Below are 27,157 nucleotides of genomic sequence, written 5' to 3' on the forward strand. Positions count from 1 at the left end.
CACTTGCCCGTGAAAGGTAAAGGTCCTGAGTTCGATTCTCGGTCCAGCACACAGTTTTAATCGGCCAGGAACTTTCATATTGGTGCACACTCCGCCGCAGAGTGAAAATTTCTGACCTGATGACTATTGTGAAAAATAGTGTATTGTATGTGTCACTTTGAAATGTAGCGCAACATTCAATGAAATTTACTTGGCCTGCCATAATAAAGTACAACATACTCTTTGAATCGCCATCGTTAGTTACCGCTTGTCTCTGGACGGTGCTATTTTCAAAATACTTCACTCATTTTTCGAGTTCCGTTATGGGTGTGTCGTGGTCAGTGAATGGGTGTCAAAATCAGTGAATTTTGGCTCAAAATCGTTTCATATCTATGGTTTTAAATACATGTAATGTAATTTTTTTAAGCGAAGTGATACAGAAATCGGGACGAAAACAAGTTGCTATTTCATTTAAATTGAAGATGGAGAATGTTTAAGGCACCTGATGAAAAACTAAGGTCGAAAACAAATTTCTCTAAGGGGTTTGGTCTGCTGTTTCTATGCTGTTCACGAGTTCAAAATAGAGATCAAATTACGGAATTGTTTGAGCGCATTATGCTCTAGCCAAGGAGAAAATGCATGAGAATAGTTAAACGCGACGATGTAGAGATTTTCGCGCGAACATGTTACTGTCTGGTTTATCATAAGGTCCTAACGTATCACGGGATCAATGTACTGCAGTGCGTACAACTGTGATTCTGACATACGAAGACATTTTGGAGAGCATTAGGAGCTCAAAATATCGCATCTAATTTGACAATGACCTCAGCATTACAGTTCCTGTCCCTACAACATTCCAAAAGTAGAACATCCTGAAATGTGGAACATCCTGAAATGTGTGCACAGCTATTTACATACGGATTCGAATGACAAAATTAATAAAACGATTAGAAATATCGTAAAGTAGGCCGAAAATTTGATACCAAAAATGGACATGCAGAAAATTATACTAGAATTTTTCCCGAAAACTGAAAGTGATTGAAGGTACTCTGACAACACAACGGTACGTCACGGAATCATACACTCCTGGAAATGGAAAAAAGAACACATTGACACCGGTGTGTCAGACCCACCATACTTGCTCCGGACACTGCGAGAGGGCTGTACAAGCAATGATCACACACACGGCACAGCGGACACACCAGGAACCGCGGTGTTGGCCGTCGAATGGCGCTAGCTGCGCAGCATTTGTGCACCGCCGCCGTCAGTGTCAGCCAGTTTGCCGTGGCATACGGAGCTCCATCGCAGTCTTTAACACTGGTAGCATGCCGCGACAGCGTGGACGTGAACCGTATGTGCAGTTGACGGACTTTGAGCGAGGGCGTATAGTGGGCATGCGGGAGGCCGGGTGGAAGTACCGCCGAATTGCTCAACACGTGGGGCGTGAGGTCTCCACAGTACATCGATGTTGTCGCCAGTGGTCGGCGGAAGGTGCACGTGCCCGTCGACCTGGGACCGGACCGCAGCGACGCACGGATGCACGCCAAGACCGTAGGATCCTACACAGTGCCGTAGGGGACCGCACCGCCACTTCCCAGCAAATTAGGGACACTGTTGCTCCTGGGGTATCGGCGAGGACCATTCGTAACCGTCTCCAGGAAGCTGGGCTACGGTCCCGCACACCGTTAGGCCGTCTTCCGCTCACGCCCCAACATCGTGCAGCCCGCCTCCAGTGGTGTCGCGACAGGCGTGAATGGAGGGACGAATGGAGACGTGTCGTCTTCAGCACTGAGAGTCGCTTCTGCCTTAGTGCCAATGATGGTCGTATGCGTGTTTGGCGCCGTGCAGGTGAGCGCCACAATCAGGACTGCATACGACCGAGGCACACAGGGCCAACACCCGGCATCATGGTGTGGGGAGCGATCTCCTACACTGGCCGTACACCACTGGTGATCGTCGAGGGGACACTGAATAGTGCACGGTACATCCAAACCGTCATCGAACCCATCGTTCTACCATTCCTAGACCGGCAAGGGAACTTGCTGTTCCAACAGGACAATGCACGTCCGCATGTATCCCGTGCCACCCAACGTGCTCTAGAAGGTGTAAGTCAACTACCCTGGCCAGCAAGATCTCCGGATCTGTCCCCCATTGAGCATGTTTGGGACTGGATGAAGCGTCGTCTCACGCGGTCTGCACGTCCAGCACGAACGCTGGTCCAACTGAGGCGCCAGGTGGAAATGGCATGGCAAGCCGTTCCACAGGACTACATCCAGCATCTCTACGATCGTCTCCATGGGAGAATAGCAGCCTGCATTGCTGCGAAAGGTGGATATACACTGTACTAGTGCCGACATTGTGCATGCTCTGTTGCCTGTGTCTATGTGCCTGTGGTTGTGTCAGTGTGATCATGTGATGTATCTGACCCCAGGAATGTGTCAATAAAGTTTCCCCTTCCTGGGACAATGAATTCACGGTGTTCTTATTTCAATTTCCAGGAGTGTATGTCCTCACTTCTCATCTCTCATGCGATAGTGTTGTGGTGCCATATTTCAACAAGACAATGCCAGTCCACATATGACGTGTGCCTCCATGAACAGTCTGCCTGATATTGAGATATTCCTGTGGCCAGTATGATCACCAGATATATCCCTGACAGAACATTCGTGGCAGCAGCTCGGACATCAGCTCTGTTTCAGTTTAGTAGCTAGAATATCAGAGACTAGTTACAAAATCTGTAGGCCAGCCTGTCTCAGGAGAGGATGTAACAGCGTTATGACACCCTTACCAACCGAATGAGTGTATGCGTCTAGCCGAGAGAGGGTGTAACGTCATACTGATAAATGGGGTCGTATTGCAAAATTCTTGACATATTTGACTTGAGTTTGTAATCACTGAAATGACACCGAATATCCTCTTAACTCGTAAGGTTTCACTTAGCTCCTGCCCTTCTGGATGCTTCACTTTTCTTGTCAGGCTATGTATTTTTAACAGAGACTCAGTTTTTTGGTCATGCGATTTTAGTATCTATTTATGGAACTGTTAACCATGTTTTACTTTTTCTCACAGTGGTTGGGTCTTTTCCTGTTTTCACTGATCGTCAGCAAGTCACATGTATCGGGGAATAACCTTTAACATTCTCCAGATAATTCTCATTTCATTTAATATTTTATTACGTAACTATATTGTATTTCGTTAATGCGTGATAAATTGGTATGGCCCTACACGTAAATATGCTTGCTCAACATGTATGATTTTTACTATCCATTTTAATATGTTTATAAGCAACTACTGAATGTGTTGGGACTTCGTAGTTGTGAATGTGTTGTTATATCAAGATAGTTTTTCAAGTCTTTAATATCGATAAATGGGCGACTGATCCAAGAATATTACTTACGAGGCAAGACTTCGTTCATCTTACTAAGCATTTAGTTCATATTCTGCGAGGGTGCTGATAACCACGTTGACCGATCGGAAACCAGTATCACCATTCATGTCATAAACGCACTCCGCGTTCTATATCATCAGGGAATACTGGTGCGAGTAAATGTGAGTTAAGTCTCTTATGGCAAGTAATACACTTGTATTGTGCCCAGGAATCTAGTCAGGTGAACACACAGAAATAACGCGATATTTCAGCAACGTAAAATAATCTACTCTCAGTCACGTAGACCAACAAGAAAAGGTGATGAAGGTGATCGCCCTGTAACATTAAGTAAATCGCTGGTATATTACGATCTTGGCGTTTGCGCACTATGTGTTCACAGCACACCTCACAAATGTGCCGTAGGATGTATGAGTCACGCAATCCGCACAAATGAGCAACGGCGCATTTGTATAGCCTGTATGCCATATTTGCACAGTGGTTCATTGCCGAAGGAAAAGAATATGACGGCTCAAAATTTCCTAGCCAGACAACCACTGAGAATGTGTGTCAATAAATGAGTGCAGTGCATCCAGCTTAGCACAGTATGGTTAACTTTATACGGCTGGATATTCGAGAACCATCCAGATGAAAACCTTGAATATCTATTCTGAGAGGAATTTGCGATAATATTGTGTTATACTGGAAACTGAAAGAAGCATGGATTTCCTTTCCGAACGAAGTATCAATGAATATCAGCCCTCCTCGATTTGTTCCTTTTTCAACCTAAGTGTAAACCCACTAATTCGTTAGCAGCCTGTCAGTAGCTGACTACCTTTATATTTTTATGTGGCACCATAGTGCAAGCCGAAAGTGCCCGGCAGTGACGTGTCTAAGAAGACTTCCTGCTCCTGTCCGCCCGAGGCACGAGATAAAGTTTCTTTTAACTTCTCTGTATATTTTCAGTTACGAGGTTCCACGTCATTTGTGACAGAGTTCCATAACTGCTCTCAGGAATATTATACAACCAAATTCATTGCAACATGAATGTGACTTTTTACAGGTCAATGGACGAGTAATTACAACGTCGGATATACGCAAGTAATGTACATCGTAATTTTCTCATTCTGACTACATTTTCACAGTCGTAGGTAATTATCTTCATATTAAGTATCTCTGAAAGATGAAGCAATTTTTCGCCCGACGATACGACTCGCAAAGTACAAGATTTCATTAATGATTTACTAATATGCCACGAACGAAAAGAAAATTTTCTGGAAAGGCGATATTATCATATGATTATACCACCCTCCCAACGGACTGCATCAATACTTGTTATTGAAAAAGTGGCAAAAAGTTTAGTTCAAAAAATGGTTCAAATGGCTCTGAGCACTATGGGACTTAACATCTGTGGTCATCAGTCCCCTAGAACTTAGAACTACTTAAACCTAACTAACCTAAGGAAATCACACACATCCATGCCCGAGGCAGGATTCGAACCTGCGACCGTAGCAGTCTCGCGGTTCCGGACTGAGCGCCTAAACCGCTAGACCACCGCGGCCGGCAAAGTTCAGTTACTAGTGCTTCCGTTGTTAGTATAATTTTCAAATAATGAAGACTGCATTTTCGAATCAAGGTTATATATCATGCTGTGGACATCTGATAAAGTGCAATTCCATTCTGCGATGGAGTTTCAAAGCTTTGTCCTGCAAACTGTTATATCCTTTTCAGTTATCACAGTAGTTAGCACTGGAAAAAATCTGGAGCGCCTACGAGGTTCTGCGCTGCTTTAAAAATCCATTTCATAACTGCGACAGCAGCCGGATATTGAATTTCCTTTAATTCTCGCATTTTCATTTCCGGTGAGCTACCTGAGTTGTGACCTGTGTTTAACGTGACAGGACGGTTTTCTGAAGGCTAACACGTCCCGAACAATCACCCGGGAGAGTCAGCAAAAACTTTCACAAAGGCGTTTCCGAATCATATGAAAAGCACAAGTTAACTAATTGTATTAATTCGCTTAGGAAAGATCTGTTTGTCTGTCTCCGCAGACGATTTTCTTCTAGAAGTTAACTCATGTCAGTATGCTTCATAGCCATGATCATCTTGATCTTCCAACTGTTTCTTGTTAATAATAATTAAGAAACTACCACAGCTGTGTGGATACACATTTATTGTGTCACAACCGAGTTCGTTAAAAAGAAGGATCACCAGGCTAAGAAGGATCATCAGCCTACGTTGCCAACAGTCTTCATAAGAAATACTCGTATTGGAACAACTCTATGAGGTGACTCCAAAAAGAAAAAAAAGACAATATCTGTTGCAAAAGGATTTATTACTAATGATACGTTTGTTACAGAGAGTTTCGATAACTGCTCTCAGAAATATTATACAACCGAATTTACAAGGTAAGCAGTGGTTGCACTACAATTTCTAGGGAAATCTGCTTTGATCAGGATAAAATGTAGGCCTTTGTTTGATTGATTATGTAAAAGCTTTCGAAAAAATACGTCATCATATATTTATGGAAATTCTCAAAAATGTAGATATAGATCAGAAAGACATTCGCCGTATAGAGGATTTGTACTGGAATCACACGGCTCAAGTTAAATTTGATAATGAGGTTACTGACATGGTAACCCGAAAATTAGTTCAAATGCGGTAAATCAAAAATTTGCTGCATATAATACCTCCAAATATGAAGGTTCCCGGAAAACTTTCACTTTGGCGTACTTGGAAGCCATTCGCAATTCCACCTCAGTATAATTTATCAAGGCAAAGACACAGCAATATAATAAAGTGCAGTAAAAAACCTAGGAAATTGCGGCAGTTATCCGTTCTTTTCTATGACAAAACGACAATATCTGTGTGTGAGACTTGTCTCAAACGAGCGGATTATCCTCGCATTTATCTCTTCAAAGCTTTAAGAAAAGTTCAATCCTAATAACAAATGCAAACTATTAAGATGCCAATGGAACGTACGTACAAAATCCACAATGCTTTTGAACGAGATTTGTCTGAGCCAAGGGCAACGAATATCTCTAGGGGCCTTACGGACAAATTTTACAGCACACTATAGCCACATGACTGTTGGAGTCGAAACATACTGGCAACCAAAATTCCATTCTGCGCCTCTGAATACTTACTACATAAATGTGTCTACTCTGTGGTATCTCCCTCCGATCACGTAAAGCTTTCCGTTTAGTTCTGCAGTCTAGATCAGAGCGCTTTTGCTAGTTCGCAGTCAGAGAACGCACTTGGGATATCAACGCCCCTGTCAGCTTAACAGTCAGATATCGCAGAAACACGAAGGCAAAAGAGAAGAGAGACCAACATTATCATCTTGTATGAACAGAAAGAGAGTGGATTGCGCATGACTGATTACTGTAATTTGCACAAACAAACTGCTTCAGTTATTATTGTTATTAGTATTATTATATTATTTACGAACCTGGCAATTCTCTCCAATCACTAAGTATGTATTGGAATTGGATGTACATCCCAATCTCCTTCTCCCCCCTCTCTTTGTCTATCTCCTCTTCCTCCCCCCTCTCTGTTCATGTTCTCCTCACCCTATCTTTCTTCATCTCCTCCACCCACTCTCTCTCTCCGTCCCTCTCCTCCTCCTCCGTCTCTTATGTCTATTTTCTCCATTCTCTCTTTGACCTTAAACCTTGCTTATCGTTATTGCAAACAACACTTGATTGGGAACTGAAGTCGCTTAAAATAAGTGGCTAAATCGGTGGAGATCATTGGTATTCAGAGTACGAGAGAGACCTCTCCAGCTGTTGAATGTATGAGGACAATAGCTCTAATGACAGTATTTTTTATAGTTTCAATCTGCGAGGGCGGGATTACAAAGTTTTGGACAATTCAAATTCTGTAGTCGTATTCAAATCGTAAGCTGATAAATCATATTACAACTGTCCTGTTTTCTGATAAGAATGACTGCAGGGAAGAAAACGAGGGAACACATTGTTGTGTACACAATTTTTGTTTAAAAGGAGAAAGAATATACATGGGAGAACAATTTACATAATGATTTAAATACCTTGTTGTCATATTTAAAAATGACGGCAGAAAGAAAACTAAACCGTATATTTTCACAGCACAACACACCATTTTATTTCTCACAATCGATTCAACAGGAAACATGTGAAGTACCATATAAAAATTTGAAGTAACTCGGTCAGGAACTTTTCGAGATTTTTCCTTTCAATGTTCTCTCAATTCGAAGTACTTTTCGAGATTTTTAGTACCAACATTTCTCATTTACATATTATACTTGCCTTCTAGCCCTTTCCCACAGCTTCACTCATATACAGGGTGTTACAAAAACGTACGGCCAAACTTTCAGGAAACATTCCTCACACACAAATAAAGAAAAGATGTTATGTGGACATGTGTCCGGAAACGCTTAATTTCCATGTTAGAGCTCATTTTAGTTTAGTCAGTATGTACTTTACTTCCTCGATTCACCGCCAGTTGGCCCAATTGAAGGAAGGTAATGTTGACTTCGGTGCTTGTGTTGACATGCGACTCACTGCTCTACAGTACTAGCATCAAGCACATCAGCACGTAGCTTCAACAGGTCAGTGTTCATCACGAACGTGGGTTTGCAGTCAGTGCAATGTTTACAAATGCGGAGTTGGCACATGCCCATTTGATGTATGGATTAGCACGGGGCAATAGCCGTGGCGCGGTACGTTTGTATCGAGACAGATTTCCAGAACGAAGGTGTCCCGACAGGAAGACGTTCGAAGCAATTGATCGGCGTCTTAGGGAGCACGGAACATTCCAGCCTATGACTCGCGACTAGGGAAGACCTAGAACGACGAGGACACCTGCAATGGACGAGGCAATTCTTCGTGGAGTTGACGATAACTCTAATGTCAGCGTCAGAGAACTTGCTGCTGACAAGGTAACGTTGACCACGTCACTGTATGTAGAGTGCTACGGGAGAACCAGTTGTTTCCGTACCATGTACAGCGTGTGCAGACACTATCAGCAGCTGATTGGCCTCCACGGGTACACTTCTGCGAATAGTTCATCCAACAATGTGTCAATCCTCATTTCAGTGCAAATGTTCTCTTTACGGATGAGGCTTCATTCCAACGTGATGAAATTGTAAATTTTCACAATCAACATGTGTGGGCTGACGAGAATCCGCACGCAATTGTGCAATCACGTCATCAACACAGATTTTCTGTGAACGTTTGGGCAGGCATTGTTGGTGATGTCTTGATTGGGCCCCATGTTCTTCCACCTACGCTCAGTGGAGCACGTTATCATGATTTCATACGGGATACTCTACCTGTGCTGCTAGAACATGCGCCTTTACAAGTACGACACAACATGTGATTCATGCACGATGGAGCTCCTGCACATTTCAGTCGAAGTGTTCGTACGCTTCTCAACAACAGATTCGGTGACCGATGGATTGGTAGAGGCGGACCAATTCCATGGCCTCCACGCTCTCCTGATCTCAACCCTCTTGACTTTCATTTATGGGGGCGTTTGACAGCTCTTGTCTACGCAACCCCGGTACCAAATGTAGAGCCTCTTCGTGCTCGTATTGTGGACGGCTGTGATACAGTATGCCATTCTCCAGGGCTGCATCAGCGCACCAGGGATTCCATGCGACGGAGGGTGGATGCATGTATCCTCGCTAACGGAGGACATTTTGAACATTTCCTGTAACAAAGTGTTTGAAGTCACGCTGGTACGTTCTGTTGCTGTGTGTTTCCATTCCATGATTAATGTGATGTGAAGAGAAGTAATAAAATGGGCCCTAACATGGAAAGGGTTTCCCGACACATGTTCACATAACACATTTTCTTTCTTTGTGTGCGAGGAATGTTTCCCGAAAGTTTGGCCGTACCTTTTTGTAACACCCTGTATGTGTTTGACAGGTATATTGCAGCCTACACATCAGGGGCCTGAAAATCATTTATTTGCCCCTGACGTAGAGGGCACTATGCAAAGCAGTTCAGTAAAACAGCCTGACACTATTACAGCAGCTCTATCATGCAAGACAGTCTACATGTCAGGGTCCAGAAATTGTTTCTTACCCCTAATATATAAGCTGCCCTGCAATGAAGGTACATTGGCAGGGCAATGCTGTTCCCACACATGACTGTTATGCAGGGCAGACTATACACACAGGGGCGTTTTTGCTCGTATCTCTGCTCCTATTGGAGCTGGAGGTTATAAACCCACAGTGCTGGTAGTCCTGAGGTCTGCTGTTTCTGTACCACATTTGGTTGACATCGGTCCAAGGGTTTGGGAGCAGACCCCAGACATACACCCAAATTCTCTGCTTTATTAGAAAATGTTTATATATTATATATATTAAAAATATAAAGTATGCCCATGCAAGTTTTTGTTACAGCATTGTGTAAATTTTTAAGTAAATTGCTCTGCTCCAAAACTTATTGAGACTTCTGGTAACATACAACATTAATTTTAACATCTTTGAATGACTGTAGTTGTAGGCAAGGAGATATAATACTCCAATTGTTGTAGGTGTTTCTGATTAACATGACATGAGTAAAAGTAACACAGTTCCCCATAGTACTGATAAAAAATAGTTAAGGCAACTTAATACAGAGTATAAAGAAGTCTACAGGATGAAAAACTTACAGGAAATAAGAATAAATATACAGCAGATTTGTTTTAGCGTCCCACATACAGAAAATAACCATTTAGGGACATAATAGCTTGACCCAGAACAATCAAGACTGCTCACATTACTAATGAAACATTTATGTGATTGTTTTTCACCCTTAAGCTAAGTATTTACAATAATATTTATAGTACCTTTGCAGTGTAAGAGGTACTCAATTACCTTGCATCAAGTTAGTACACCGTATTTTGGCTCCAGCTAGTTAGTAATAAATGGGAAGTGGGATACTGACAAACCATCTTACTCACTACTGAAACTCAACTAATAACCTAATGCAAGTAATCTATATTCACGGCTAGCCTTATGGTCTAACGCACTGCTTCCTGAGCGGAAAGGCATGCCGATCCCCAGCACGAATTCACCCAGCAGATTAGTGTCAAAGTCCGGTTGTGCCGGCCAGCATGTGGATGGTTTTTAAGGCGGTTTTCCATCTTACTCGGAGAATGCGGGCTGGTTCCCCTTATTCCACCTCAGTTACACTATGTCGGCGATTGCTGCGCAAACGCTGTCTCCACATAATGCGTACACCATCATTACTCTACAAACATTTGGGGTTACACTCGTCTGGTGTGAGACGTTCCTGAGGGGGGGGGGGGGGGGGGGGGGAGTGGGGGCCGAACCGCACAATAACCCTGGTGGATTTGGTGTGGGGCGACGATGGGGTGATGGGGTGAGTGGACTGCTGTAGCCTGTTGTGGGATTGTGAACCACTGAGGGCTACAGTGTGGACTAAGCCTCTCTGTCGTTTCTAGGTCCCTGGTAAGATAGACAATAACAACACAATCTGTATTCAAACATACAAAAAATTTAAAAATGAACCTTAGTTTACACGAAAAAGAGAATACTTCACATTCTGAAAATTAAACTTAAAACAAAGCTATGACTTCTTATAGTTAAAGGAAAACTAGTTAGACGTTAATTGAAGTCAGGATAACTGGAGACTGGTGTTATGTCATTAATGCAGCATTCAAAAATAAATTTTTATTTGCATCACGCAGCCCCTTTTACATAGTAGTGATATACAAAATGAAAAATATCAGCTGATAGAAGATTAATGATTGTAGCCGCCCTCCGTCGATCTGCTATCGTCGACTTCTCTGGCGTACGATATTGATGTTATCTGCTATATATGCCCGACTTTTTGTTGTATCTACACATCAGATGGAGCAGCCACAAACATCGTCACTGTAATGGTGACTAAACTTCGGGGTTTCATAATAATAATAAATGTTGACTTTTTGCACAGTCGATCACCCTTCATTTGTTGCTGCGTTACCGAAGACAAGACGGTTAATAACGTCTTTGGATTTTAGTTATTATTGCAGCTTCCTACTTTCGACGTTACTACTTATCCGCACTCTTTCTGATTTTGTATTATTTCTGTCCGATTGGAAATGAAAAGTTAAATAGCTTTTAAGTCAGTTTTATGCTTCGTAATATTTCATAATCTAACCTTCCGTCATCCAGGGATACAGTTTGTAGCTTGCCTATGATTATCGTTGACTAATACACACACTATTGTGGAAATCAGGATGGAAAGGGAGGGTTGATCTTACAATTACTCTCAGCAATTATGGCAACTAAAGTGTCCGTGATTTTTATAGTCCGTCACTCAAAGATCTTATAGCAAGCACTATGGTCAATTGCTGTACTTTGATACAGTTATTCAAACTTCGTACGCTTTTACTTTCACAAAGCTAAGTGTCCAATTCTGTTCTTATTTTCAATTTAACGTCCTTTCGTGTAGTCCACAGATCCTACTATCGGCAGTTCGGCATGTAATAGAGTTTAAGACGGATCGCTACTTTCTCTCGTGCACACAATTCCTCAGATATTCTTAGTCCGTGACCCTACGGCAAAGATCTACCTAGACTTCAGTATAAGTTTCAATGTAAGTCTGTCCCGTATAAATTAACTGTAGTCATATTTCTTGCAGTTTAACAGAAGTGCCCTGATCCTTCCCGTAGCATATCACACGGAAATGCCAGCTATATCGCACGCCGTAGCTACGTAGACTCATTCAGAGCGCAGAAAACAAGACAAGACAACTAACAATACCCGCGCATGGTTTACATAGTAGAATTTAGAAACAAAAAATAGCCGCGTTGAATCCTGTTTGATTTCCCTGAGGGGCTACATTGCTGCGGGCGTTATTCTGATGAGATATTCTATGTCGATAGTTTTAATTAAAACTTTTTCAGTGCTATTAATTATTTCCGATATAATCGATCACCTCTCCCCTATATGCGAATGAGCCTGTTAATATTGTTCTCAATTAAAAGAGTGGTTATATGACACAACTAAAGTAGTTTTTACGTTAGCACTATCCAGAATATTGTGGAGTCCGACGTTAACACTATCGTATAGCACAAATTTTGTGATTTTACATTGTCACGTCTGCTTCATCTATAAAATGGAGGGTGCAGTAAAAGTGTCAAAAAGCTTTGACGTCTCCTGAAGAAGTACAAAAAATGACAGTTTGATATTAAATTTCCGAACCCTTATTCAAGATAGGACTTTGTCTGACGTTAATAAAATGGTTCAAATGGCTCTGAGCACTATGGGACTTAACATCTATGGTCATTAGTCCCCTAGAACTTAGAACTACTTAAACCTAACTAACCTAAGGACATCACACAACACCGATCCATCACGAGGCAGAGAAAATCCCTGACCCCGTTAATAAAAGCTAGTATCTAATTCTCAGCTTTAGTTCTGATAAGTGTATTTGATACAAGTACATTCAGTAATATACAATGACGGAAAAAATCGCAAAACAAAAAAATAAAATTGTTGGTTTGTTGGTTTGAGGGATAAAGGGACTAAACTACAGGGTCATCAGTCCCTTGTTCCAGACGAAAACAAGGCTCAGGGTAAGACAACTCCCAAAGTACGCTGAGGAAAGTAAAAGGGGAAAAATGAATGTGGAACCACACCTAAAAAGAAAACGAATGGTACGAACAAAAATCGGGGAAACATTACACCATAAGGAAAAGTAGAAGACTATATTTAAACCATAGAGCAGATGTTCTGGGCAAACGAATTAACGTACTGTAATGAAATTTCGGGAATACGTTTGTTTGGGAATATACACTCCTGGAAATGGAAAAAAGAACACATTGACACCGATGTGTCAGACCCACCATACTTGCTCCGGACACTGCGAGAGGGCTGTACAAGCAATGATCACACGCACGGCACAGCGGACACACCAGGAACCGCGGTGTTGGCCGTCGAATGGCGCTAGCTGCGCAGCATTTGTGCACCGCCGCCGTCAGTGTCAGCTAGTTTGCCGTGGCATACGGAGCTCCATCGCAGTCTTTAACACTGGTAGCATGCCACGACAGCGTGGACGTGAACCGTATGTGCAGTTGACGGACTTTGAGCGAGGGCATATAGTGGGCATGCGGGAGGCCGGGTGGACGTACCGCCGAATTGCTCAACACGTGGGGCGTGAGGTCTCCACAGTACATCGATGTTGTCGCCAGTGGTCGGCGGAAGGTGCACGTGCCCGTCGACCTGGGACCGGACCGCAGCGACGCACGGATGCACGCCAAGATCGTAGGATCCTACACAGTGCCGTAGGGGACCGCACCGCCACTTCCCAGCAAATTAGGGACACTGTTGCTCCTGGGGTATCGGCGAGGACCATTCGCAACCGTCTCCATGAAGCTGGCCTACGGTCCCGCACACCGTTAGGCCGTCTTCCGCTCACGCCCCAACATCGTGCAGCCCGCCTCCAGTGGTGTCGCGACAGGCGTGAATGGAGGGACGAATGGAGACGTGTCGTCTTCAGCGATGAGAGTCGCTTCTGCCTTGGTGCCAATGATGGTCGTATGCGTTTTTGGCGCCGTGCAGGTGAGCGCCACAATCAGGACTGCATACGACCGAGGCACACAGGGCCAACACCCGGCATCATGGTGTGGGGAGCGATCTCCTACACTGGCCGTACACCACTGGTGATCGTCGAGGGGACACTGAATAGTGCACGGTACATCCAAACCGTCATCGAACCCATCGTTCTACCATTCCTAGACCGGCAAGGGAACTTGCTGTTCCAACAGGACAATGCACGTCCGCATGTATCCCGTGCCACCCAACGTGCTCTAGAAGGTGTAAGTCAACTACCCTGGCCAGCAAGATCTCCGGATCTGTCCCCCATTGAGCATGTTTGGGACTGGATGAAGCGTCGTCTCACGCGGTCTGCACGTCCAGCACGAACGCTGGTCCAACTGAGGCGCCAGGTGGAAATGGCATGGCAAGCCGTTCCACAGGACTACATCCAGCATCTCTACGATCGTCTCCATGGGAGAATAGCAGCCTGCATTGCTGCGAAAGGTGGATATACACTGTACTAGTGCCGACATTGTGCATGCTCTGTTGCCTGTGTCTATGTGCCTGTGGTTCTGTCAGTGTGATCATGTGATGTATCTGACCCCAGGAATGTGTCAATAAAGTTTCCCCTTCCTGGGACAATGAATTCACGGTGTTCTTATTTCAATTTCCAGGAGTGTATTTAAGTGCTAACATTGCGAGATCATAGGTTGAAGTGAGTGCAAGATAAGCCACTGCAAATTTGAAATACTGGTACTATACATTAATAACCGATATAACTGCTAGTGTTGAATGCAAACATGCAAACGTGAATGCACTGTTTTGTACAGGTGCCGAATGTCAGTTTTGGGATGCAACTGCATGCCAGTTGCACTTGATCGGTCAACTCCAGGTGTAGATCCAGTGTGTTGGTTGCAACCCTCAGCTGGCTTCCTCCTAACCAACACACGGCCATCGCTGGCACCGAAGCAGAACGAGCTTTCATCAGAAAACACAACATACCTCCACCCTGTCCTCCCATGAGCTCTCGCTCGACACCGCTGAAGTCGCAAATGTCGGTGGTTTGGGGTCAGTGAATGCACCCTACAGGGCCTTTGACTCTGAGCTGTCCTTGAAGTAACCAATTCGTAACAGTTCGTTGTGTCATTGTGGTACCAACTGCTGCTTAAATTGCTACTGCAGATGCGGTACGATGCTCCAGGGCTACGTGCCGAACATCACGGCGTTCCCTCTCAGTAGTGCCACGTCACCGTTCGGAGCCCGGTCTTCTCACCACGGCTACCAGCAATCACGTAGGGTGGGTCCATTCCCACCAAGTCTTCCTGTAATATCTCACAAGGTGCATCCAGTTTCTCATAGCCCTATTATACGACCTCGTCCAAACTCAGTGAGGTGTTGACAATGGCGTCTTTGACTAACATCAACTCACCACGTCCAATCTCAAGTGTAACTAACGCTCACGACCGTGTACTTGATGCAAACCGGATTTGCATCCTCATAGTGTCGCTACTAGTGGCACTCTTACGCGACTGACGAGAAACAGGCATCGTCTTTCGGATGTAGAAACGCTTCTACCAACTTTTGTTTATGTCGCACAATTCCTTCTTTTGTGTTGCGTTTTTTCGTCCGTCAGTGTTGTAATACCTAATTGAAACAATAAACTGTGAAGATGTGTCTCAAATGAGTATTCTTACCTGAAAGCAGAACTTCGTTCAGATACTTCCTCCCAACGGAATAGATGCACTGGAACAAAAGAAAACAAAGTGAAAAAAAGCAGTTACAGACTAAAGAAAAAGCAAAGATTTCATTTCTCGTTAAACATTACATTCTCGTGACTGAATCATGTAAAATTCAATAAACAACAAATAAACTCTTCAGTAGCAAGAACTCAGATAACTGTAGAGTGAGATATTCAACGACGTGACCTGTAGATTAAACGCTACACGCGTATTGGTTTTACTTGATTCTCTGGTGAATGTAATAATTAGTTCGTTGATTAATAGATTCAGTGGAGCAACATGATCTAAATTAACAGTGCCCCAGCGAACACAATATCATTTTTCTATGTCAGATGTGACACGTAAAAGATACAATGAAACACAAAGTGACATATTACACAGACACTTTTAGCACTCCTTGCATAATTATCGTGAATTAAGATGCTCTGAATGCAGTAACTCGTTAGGTGGTTCACATCGCCTCAGAGCTAAAGACGAGAGGTGTGTTTCGACGTACCCTTATTTCAAAGAGGTAAGTTTATGCAGAACAGGAATATTTCACCGAAAACAGCTCGAAAGTCCCAGGCGCTCCGTGCACATTGCCTGTCCCCCTACAAAGTGTGATAGTCATATCTTTCATCTAATTATTGCGATTATGTCTGTGTTTATACTTATGCTTATGAAAGAATAACACAAAGGGTACCACAGAACTTAATATTCCCATCCGTCGAACCAACTCGTGGAGAAGGAAGAAAGGTTAGGGTTTAATACTTTGTCTACGATGAAGTCATTATACAGGAAGCACAAACCGAGCGAGGTGGTGCAGTTGAGGAACATAGTGTTTCAAGTCACTGTCCGGCCATCGAGATATATATCAGTAGAAAGGAATCAACTATAAGCCTCAAAGAGGATGTTCGGACAGAGATTTGAGTTTAGATTATTATTCGTCCTTTTTTCTTTTTATGGCCAACCAGTCCCAGTTTTAAGGCTTCTGTTTTGTTATTGGATCTTTCATTGAAAATTATTTATTCTACCTCTACTAGCGTTGTTTCAACGAATCGATACGGAAGGTTTCATAAGCTTTGTTAAGCTCACTTGTCGATGATGTATTTGCATGGCGCTGATATCCTAGATGTTGAACACCGAAAACCTCAAGAACAAAGCCACCTACTACACTGAAGCGCTAAAGAAACTGGTATAGGCATACGTATTCAAGTACAAAGATATGTAAACAGGGAAAACACGGCGCTACGGTCGGCAACGCCTATATAAGACAACAATGTCTGGCACAGTTGTTGGATCGGTTACTGCTGCTACAATGGCAGGTTATCAAGATTTAAGCGAGTTTAAAGGTGGCATTATAGCCGGCACACGAGCGATGGGACACAGCATGTCCGAGGTAGCGATGAAGTGGGGATTTTCCCAAACGAGCATTTCACGAGTGTACCGTGAATATCAGGAATCTGGTAAAACATCAAATCTCCGACACCGCTGCGGCAGGAAAAAGATCCTGCAAGAACAATACCAACGACGACTGAAGAGAATCGTTCGGCGTGACAGAAGTGCAACCCTTCAGCAAACCGCAGTAGATTTCAATGATGGGCCATCAACAAGTGTCAGCGTGCGAACCATTCAACGAAACATCATCAACATGGGTTTTCGGAGACGAAGGTGACTGTACGACACATAGCTTTACGCCTCGCCTGGCCCCGTGAAACCGACATTGGACTGTTGATGACTGGAAACATGTTGCCTGATCGAACGAGTCTCGTTTCATGTTGTATCGAGCGGATAAACGTGTACGGGTATGGAGACAATCTCATGAATCCATGGACCCTGCATGTCAGCAGGGGACTGTTCGAGCTGGTGCAGGCTCTGTAACGGTGTGGGACGTGTGCAGTTGGAGTGATGTGGGACCCCTGAGACGTCTAGATACAACTCTGACAGGTGACACGTACGTAAGCTTCCTGATCACCTGCATTCATTCATGTGCACTCCGACGGACTTGGGCAATTCCAGCAGGACAATGCGACACCCCACGCGTCCAGAATTGCTACAGTGTGGCTCCAGGAACACTCTTATGAGCTTAAACACTTACACTGGTCACCAAACTCCCCAGACATGAAAATTATTGAGCATATCTGGGATGCCTTGTAACGTGCTGTTCAGAAGAGATCACAACCCCCTCGTGCTCTTGCGAATTTATGGAGAGCCCTGCAGGATATCTGAGAATTTCCCCCCTCCCCCCCCCCCCCCCCCCCCCCGCATTAACCATAGACCTTGCCGTTGCTGGGGAGGCTTGCGTGCCTCAGCGACACAGATAGCCGTACCGTAGGTGCAACCACAACGGAGGGGTATCTATTGACAGGCCTGAAGAGAGGCAGCAACCTTTTCAGTAGTTGCAGGGGCAACAGTCTGTTTGATTGACTGAGCTGGCCTTGTAATATTAACCAAAACGGCCTTGCTGTGCTGGTACTGCGAACGGCTGAAAGCAAGGGGAAACTATGGCTGTAATTTTTCCCGAGGGCATGCAGCTTTACTGTATGGATAAATGATGATGGCGTCCTTTTGGGTAAAATATTCCGGAGGTAAAATAGTCCCCCATTCGGATCTCCGGGCGGGGACTACTCAGGAGGACGACATTATCAGGAAAAAGAAAACTGGCGTTCTACGGATCGGAGCGTGGAATGTCAGATCCCTTAATCGGGCAGGTAGATTAGAAAATTTAAAAAGGGAAATGGACATGTTAAAGTTAGATATAGTGGGAATTAGCGAAGTTCGGTGGCAGGAGGAACAAGGCTTTTGGTCAGGTGAGTACAGGGTTATAAATACAAAATCAAATAGGGGTAATGCAGGATAGGTTTAATAATCAATAAAAAATAGGAGTTCGGGTAAGCTACTACAAACAACATAATGAACGCCTTATTGTGGCCAAAATAAACACGAAGCCCACGCCTACAACAGTAGTACAAGTCTATATGCCAACTAGCTCTGCAGATGACGAAGAAATTGAAGAAATGTATGATGAGATAAAAGAAATTATTCAGATAGTGAAGGGAGACGAAAATTTAATAGTCATGGGTGACTGGAATTCGATAGTAGGAAAAGGAAGAGAAGGAAACGTAGTACGTGAATATGGATTGGGGCTAAGAAATGAAAGAGGAAGCCGCCTGGTAGAATTTTGCACAGAGCACAACTTAATCATAGCTAACACTTGGTTCAAGAATCATAAAAGAAGGTTGTATACATGGAAGAAGCCTAGAGATACTGACAGGTTTCAGATAGATTATATAATGGTAAGACAGAGATTTAGGAACCAAGTTTTAAATTGTAAGACATTTCCAGGGTCAGATGTGGACTCTGACCACAATCTATTGGTTATAAACTGTAGATTAAAACTGAAGAAACTGCAAAAAGGTGGGATTTTGAGGAGATTGGACCTGGATAAACTGAAAGAACCAGAGGTTGTAGAGAGTTTCAGGAAGAGCATTAGGGAACAATTGACAAGAATGGGGGAAAGGAATACAGTAGAAGAAGAATGGACAGCTTTGAGGGATGAAGTGGTGAAGGCAGCAGGGGATCAAGTAGGTAAAAAGACGAGGGCTAGTAGAAATCCTTGGTGACAGAATAAATACTGAATTTAATTAATGAAAGGAGAAAATATAAAAATGCGGTAAATGAAGCAGGCAAAAAGGAATACAAACGTCTCAAAAATGAGATCGACAGGAAGTGCAAAATGGCTAAGCAGGGATGGCTAGAGGACAAATGTAACGATGTAGAGGCTTGCCTCACTAGGGGTAAGATAGATAGATACTGCCTACAGGAAAATTAAAGAGATCTTTGGAGAAAAGAGAACCACTTGTATGAACTTCAAGGGCTCAGATGGAAACCCAGTTCTAAGCAAAGAAGGGAAAGCACAAAAGGTGGAGGGAGTATATAGAAGGACTATACAAGGGCGATGTTCTTGCGGACAATATTATGGAAATGGAAGAGGATGTAGATGAAGATGAAATGGGAGATATGATATTGCGTGAAGAATTTGATAGAGAACTGAAAGACCTAAGTCGAAACAAGGCCCCGGGAGTAGACAACATTCCATTAGAACTACTGACAACCTTGGGAGAGCCAGTCCTGACAAAACTCTACCATCTGGTGAGCAAAATGTATGAGACAGGCGAATTACCCACAGACTTCAAGAAGAATATAATAATTCCAATTCCAAAGAAAGCAGTCGTTGACAGATGGGAAAATTACCGAACTATCAGTTTAATAAGTCAGGGCTGCAAAATACTAAAGCGAATTCTGTACAGACGAATGGAAAAACTGGTAGAAGCCGACCTCGGGGAAGATCAGTTTGGATTCCGTAGAAATATGGGAACACGTTAGGCAATACTGACCCTACGACTTATCTTAGAAGCTAGATTAAGAAAAGGCAAACCTACGTTTCTAGCATTTGTAGACTTGGAGGAAGCTTTTGACAATGTTGACTGAAATAATCTCTTTCAAATTCTGAAGGTGGCAGGGGTAAAATACAGGGAGCGAAAGGCTATTTACAATTTGTACAGAAACCAGATGGCAGTTATAAGAGTCGAGGGACATAAAAGGGAAGCAGTGGTTGGGAAGGGAGTGAGACAGGGTTGTAGCCTATCCCCGATGTTATTCAATCTGTATATTGAGCAAGCAGTAAAGGAAACAAAAGAAAAATTCGGAGTAGGTATTAAACCTATGGAGCAGAAATAAAAACTTTAAGGTTTGCCGTACATTGTAATTCTGTCAGAGACAGCAAAGGACTTGGACGAGCAGTTGAATGGAATGGACAGTGTCTTGAATGGAGGATATAAGATGAACTTCAACAAAATGAAAACGAGCATAATGGAATGTAGTCGAATTAAGTCGGGCGGTGCTGAGGGAATTAGATTAAGAAATGAGACAAAGTAGTAAAGGAGTTTTGCTATTTGGGGAGCAAAGTAACGGATGATGGTCGAAGTAGAGAGGATATAAAATGTAGACTGGCAATAGCAAGGAAGCGTTTCTGAAGAAGAGAAATTTGTTAACATCGAGTACAGATTTAAATGTCAGGAAGTCGTTTCTGAAAGTATTTGTATGGAGTGTAGCCATGTGTGGAAGTGAAACATGGACGATAAATAGTTTGGACAAGAAGAGAATAGAAGCCTTTGAAATGTGGTGCTACAGAAGAATGCTGAAGATTAGATGGGTAGATCACGTAACTAATGAGGAAGTATTGAATAGGATTGGGGAGAAGAGGAGTTTGTGGCACAACTTGACAAGAAGAAGGGATCGGTTGGTAGGACATGTTCTGAGGCATCAAGGGATCACCAATTTAGTATTGGAGGGCAGCGTGGAGGGTAAAAATCGTAGAGGGAGACCAAGAGATGAATACACTAAACAGATTCTTAAGAATGTAGGCTGCAGTACGTATTGGGAGATGATGAAGCTTGCACAGGATAGAGTAGCATGGAGAGGTGCATCAAACCAGTCTCAGGACTGAAAACCACAACAACATCTGAGAATGTAATATGATGTATAAGCGACAGTTTTTAATGTCACGCTACGAAGTACGAGGGGCGTTCAGTAAGTAATGCCACACATTTTTTCTGAAAGCAAGTAGGTTTTATTCAGGATTCCAAAACACAATATCATTCCGCACCATTTCTCCATTTAGTGTGACGGCCTTACGCCACCTTATAGGGAGAGCCTATTTGTCTGCACGATACCACTCAACTGGTCGACGTCGTAGATAACATCTTGCTGCATCAATAACCAACCTTCCTGCAGAGTGGGTCCTTCATTGGGCCAAACAGATGGAAATTGGAAGGTGCGATATCCAGGCTGTGGGGTGGATTAGGAAGTCCGTCGAAGTTTTGTGAGCTCCTTCCGAATGCGGAAACTTGGGTGTGGCCTTACTCTGCCATGGAGAAGGAGAAGCTCGTTTGCATTTTTGTGGGTACGGACAAGCTGAAGTCGTCTCTTCAATTTCTCGAGGGCACCGCAATACACTTGAAGTACCCGAGCTTGTGAACGAGCGTGTCAGCACTACCAACAGAGACGTCTAGTTGTGCAACGAGGTTTTTGTCTGTGGTCTGTCTATCACGTCGAGTGAGAGTGTCCGCACGTTCCAACATTGCACAAGTCACAGCAGTGTCCGGCCGGCCGCCACGCGGGAGATCGAACAAGTTAGCGTGGCCTTGATGCCATGATGACAGACGACTCACCCAACCACACATCGAGCTTTTGTTCACTGATAAGTCTCCGTACACATACTACAAGCGCTCGTCAGTATCTACGATGCTTTGATTTTCTGCCAAAGAACACTCAACGTCAGCTCTCTGCTTGGAATGCACTTCCGTTACAGACGCCATCTGAAGGCTATGAATAGCGCCACCAGCTGTAGGAACTTCATAAAACTATAGGGGCTACAGTGGGAATGTTCCACGATGTCCCATAGCAAATTATGCATTTTTTCAACCGAAACTGGCCGAGAAAAAAAAGCTTTCTTTTACTTAATGAACGTCCCTCGTACAAAGTGTGTGTGTGTAGTGGATGGATTATGTGACGAAGATGTTCATACACTCATTTCACAAGTTGAAGCCTCCACCACACTGTGTCATGTGTTAATGATAGTATTGCAAATGCCGTGTGGCTAGGGCCTCCCGTCGGGTAGACCGTTCGCCTGGTGCAAATCTTTCGAGTTGATACCACTTCGGCGACTTGCGTGTCGATGGGGATGAAGTGACGATGATAAGGACAACACAAGAGCCAATCCCTGAGCGGAGAAAAGCTCCGACCCAGCCGGGAACCGAACCCGGGCCGTTAGGTATGACGTACTGTCACGCTGACCACTCAGCTACCAGGAGCGGACAATGACAGTATTAAAATGTAGTTATCGGTAGCTAATGTAATCAGTATTAGTGACTCACAAACAGTGGTAATGCTAACGATCCTTTAAAAATAATTTAGTTTCCTGACCCAAACACAACAAAATTTCATTTTATCCGTCGGGGGGTAATTAGCTCTATCCACAAGTTGGGATTCACTGGTCTGAACAGATCTAAACACTGCAGTACTCGAAGGCAGTTAACATGAACGCCTGAAGACTACTCCGGCGTGTGACTGGTAGGCAAAGTTCAGCTGTGAGTGTAAGGCAGAGTAGCGTACCTGGTGGTGCTGGGGGTCGTAGAGCACGTGCCGGGTGTCGCCGGTGGTGGTGTGCAGCATGCGGCCGCGCATGGGCAGCCCGTGGTTGGACAGCAGCGCCTCCTCGAGGCCCACGGCGCGCAGCGCGGCGCGGCCCCGCGACGACAGCGCCAGGTTGATGGAGCGGCCCTGCACCAGCTGCGCCGTGCGGATGTCTGCAACACCAAGCACCGCGCCACTGTACCGTACGACTGTGTCTGAACGCGACTCGGACTGTCCTAACAGTTTACGTCACAGTTCGGGAAATCTCGGGCTCTGTTCCATCTTTTGATCGGCGTGCGATCTAGTGACTTTCGTTGGTACTATCGCAACGACGTATCCTAGCGTTATTAATATAATGTGGAATTTAATAATAAAAATAACTGCGAAACACAGACTGAAACATCTTCTACGGCGCAGGTCATGCGTAACAACGGCAACCAATAAATAAACAAAAGATTCCAACCACGATGCTGTGCAATTTTCGAGCTTTCGCTCATCCTGATATCTAGTGACGCCTGGTGGTACTATCTCCACGACGAGTCTTGTTGCTGTAGTTCATTCTCGCGACAATAATTACAGTCACTTAATTGTGATATATTTCTTTAGTTCGATATTTAGTTCTGAATTGTTTCATCTGAATATTGCCGTCTTGTTTTCAGAGTGACTAAAACACATTATGGTAACGTTTATATCTCTTATTCTCACATGTGAACAGGGATCGAAATGCTCATTTGCAACCTGCTTGGTAAACCATTACCGCCTCCCATAAAGGAATAAAGTATTACACTGGGTGCAGTCAAGTAAAATTTTTTGGGGACAAAAATAATCAGCATAAATGTTTATATATCCATATTATAGCAATACTGTATGAGCACTCACATCGTAAATTTTTTCAAACACAGTAGGACTCTGTGCTGCGGTCGATTTAATGCTGTTTCCTTTAGTGTTTTACGAAATCGTATCTCTCTCTCTTCTTCCGCTTCCCGTAATCGGTAAAGTATGCTGGTAATCATAAAGTCCACACCCAATCGAATGCAAAGAATTTTGGGGAGAATGGAATTGTTAATAGTCATTGTGGAAGAAACTGACATGGAGTCGGGCAATTGTTATCACACCTTGCAAGATCTTTACTTTCATTTTCTACTGTAATCGTTTGTAACTGACTGTTACTCCTGTTACTGCAAACACATGTATTCGAAAGCTTCCGAAAATACTGCTACTAACAAGTTCTCTATGTGACAGTGGTTAAGAAATACCAAATTTTTGTTTTCGAAGGATAGCTACTCCTTGAGATTCTTCTGAAAAATATTTTGAAGATTTTGATTTCGATTTTTATTTACTCTCATATGTTTGTCAATCACGACCACTTTTCCTGTTACGCCGAGATTTGGTGTTTTGACTCTGTATTGTCGGTAACATGTAAACACGATATTGTGAACCTCTACTCTATAACGCGTGTTTACTTTTTTGACGTTCGTTTCCATGGTTGCTAAATTTAGCGTATTAACGTTAGAGAACACAGAGTTTTGATCATTCTAGTTCTAGTTCGCTCAGAAGGTAACGAAACGTAAACGAGGATTCAGGAAGAGGACCTTTAAAGGCAGCTAAAACATATTCTTTCTGTAGGACTTTCACATGTAACAGGTCCGCTTCGGAAACATTTTTTACAGAGGCATTATACTACTTGGCGCTTCCTTCTCCCCTCCTCCCCTCCCCGCCCCTCCCTCAGACATTTGGCGGCCCGCTTCCTCGCCCCTGTCCCCCTCCATGGTCTCTCACTCGTTAGTTGCCTTCCCTTGAGCACTTGGTAAGACCTTTCAAAATTAATCGCAATCTACTGGTCTTACAAACGGGTTATTTTTTATTTTGAAATAAGTAGTACATGGATATTCCTCAGCCTCATAAATAAATTTTGCAATCTTATCCAGTTTTAAATATTAAAATAAACTTTTATTTTTTGGCTGGGCAAAACATAATTTTTTCTTCTTTTACCCACACAGGTTTCGCTAAATTTAACAGCATCGTCAGTGAATTTTTATTTTCTTTCTTGTTACCACAAGCTGTGTCTTTTGCGTTTTTTTATGTTTCACATTACAGTTGTTTTCCTTTCACATTTTGCCAGTTTTTCTGGTTTCTAAATTATCTTCTCAGAGTCTTTCAGACAGTGACAGTGAAAGTTTAAAAAGTGCAGTTTTTCACAGTGAATGATAATGGAGGAAACCAGAAAAAAATGACAAACTGTAAAAGAATAAAAACTGCCATGCGACGCAGAAAGAACAGTAGCATGTGGTAACAAGAAAGAAAATAAAAATCCGCTGATGATGAAATAATTTCAGAGAAACATTTCTGAGTGAAAGAATAAAAAACTGATTTGACCAAGTCGGATCCCATCCTAAATCAGATTTATTTGTAAGCGAACACGGACCCAGTAGCTCTGACCTCAAGGTGAATATGAAAAGAAACAATTCATTTGCATTTCAGGTAATTCTTGAGATCTTTAAAATATTTAGTGAAAGCAGAAGTAACTAGTCCTACTGCATTGTTCCAGCTTTAATAAAAACGTAGTATCTGTTAAAGTGAGCGGAAAGAACAAAAAATAAAATATTTGTTATTTTTTAGATTGATAATGGATCTTAATACAAAAAATCATCTAATTTTATATTGATGAGTTTGACATAGGTCACTCTTTAACTACGCAAGCTATATGTTAAATGCGAAGAAAAAATTCACAGTACGCATTAAATTTTAGAACGTGGGCCACAAAAGTTGCTGAAAATTGATAAACATAGTCAAAACCTTTTTTTTTTTTTGCTTCTGAAAATAGAAACGCAATTTCTGTGCGATACGAAAGGGAGATGTTTTATTTAAAGGTCACCTATAATTCCTACAGTTTATCAATATAATTAATGATGATTTTCCTTTGAGTAAAAACATTTTATTAAAATTTTTCCAGCTTTCAGCTTAGCAAAATCTTCCGAAATAGAATCTGAATCGACTGACTTCGAGTTATCGCTTTCAGTGGTTATCATTGAAGTCCATACAATCATTTTCGAGAAAGGGTTGATCAAAGGTATATCTTTAACAACTTCATTTTTGAAAAACTCCTTTCACCCATACCAAAGGGTCATGGGTAAAATTAAATCATGTGGGGACTTAATCGAAAAGTTAACAATTCAGATACATTTATAATAACTAGGACAATATTTGATACTGAAGTTAGTGGCAGTTTGTAAACACATTCGCAGTTATTTCTCTCAGCCAGTTACCAGTTCGATAATATGATGGCGAGCATAGTTAGTGACCTAATTGAAAACAATAGCAACCTTCCCCTGTTTGGGGAAACCGCGGAAACTTCTGTATGCCCCGTTCAAGATATGAACGTATGCCTTTCTAATAAGCGTCAAATACACTGCTAATGCCAATTTGTTCGATCCGTTTCATTTCAAGAATTGAGCTTATATGTTCCAGACTGCAACACTGTCAGTATACAAATTATTTGTCAGAGCTTCCAAGATATGTCACCGTCGCTGTGCCATCTTCATAGTATTATGTTAATGGAACAGTATTTTTTGAGCTCACTCACCTTCTCTAGCTTCATAGACATCCACCTGGTAGCCCCGTCGAGCAAGGAAACAAGCCGCCAGCGCCCCTACCTGCAACGGGAAATCAATTCAGTCATTGGTATCTCTTTCCTTTTGCACAGTTTTGTACACTGTTTTATACTTAAAAAGTTGTAATACCTGCACTAAAAGTAATAATTACAAATGCAGTGAAAGTTTCTGCAAATACTTCTAACCAACAACAGAACCGTTTTAGTGTTAGTCGTACAACGTTTCTAACCTCCAGATAGGTTACGGACAGAATTATGCTGTCCAGTGGAATGGATAGTCGTAAGGTGATCTTTGCAAATGTTTACAGAAATATTCTCAGAAGACTGACTGTGTGGTTCTAAAACTAGAATAATCAGGCTTCAACGTTAGTTTTCTGTGTAGTTTCATTGCCACAAAAGTTAATAATTAGTTTGTTGATTGTTATTGCCATTTCTCGTCATAGCCAATAGCCGTGTTTTTTGCGGTAAAATATCTAAAAAATATGCTATATTAGCCATCAGAAAGCTAATTAGTAAATTTTACAGGCTATCACACGTGACAGGAGCATCTGCAGCTCGACCATCAGTTTGTATAAGAACGACCATCAGGGGAGTAACGAGACAGTTGTAAGACGAAACACTCATTTAATTGACGGTAAGGATCGCCACCTCTCGAGCGGTGCTGAGTGCTGAACACATTCAGGAGCTCAGACAGCATGGAGTCAGATCCGTTTTTGTGATGATGAGGTTCTCGAGTCAGCGTCTGCTGTAACCTGTGATCATATATTGGC

General features: G+C 42.9%; 1 protein-coding gene across 1 annotated transcript in view; it reads right to left on the reverse strand.

The window, feature by feature from the left end:
• The window catches only part of LOC126482344 (kynurenine 3-monooxygenase-like), a 182,800-nt gene that overhangs the window by 117,581 nt on the left and 38,062 nt on the right, over nt 1–27,157 (reverse strand). The window contains exons 2-4 of the mRNA XM_050106425.1: nt 26,361–26,430; nt 22,757–22,950; nt 15,557–15,605 (exon numbers count right to left, since the gene is read on the reverse strand). Coding sequence (XP_049962382.1) covers nt 15,557–15,605; nt 22,757–22,950; nt 26,361–26,430 — 313 coding nt within the window. The remainder of the gene's footprint in view (nt 1–15,556; nt 15,606–22,756; nt 22,951–26,360; nt 26,431–27,157) is intronic.

The sequence above is a fragment of the Schistocerca serialis genome, chromosome 5 (assembly GCF_023864345.2).
Source record: "Schistocerca serialis cubense isolate TAMUIC-IGC-003099 chromosome 5, iqSchSeri2.2, whole genome shotgun sequence".
Lineage (NCBI taxonomy): Eukaryota > Metazoa > Arthropoda > Insecta > Orthoptera > Acrididae > Schistocerca > Schistocerca serialis.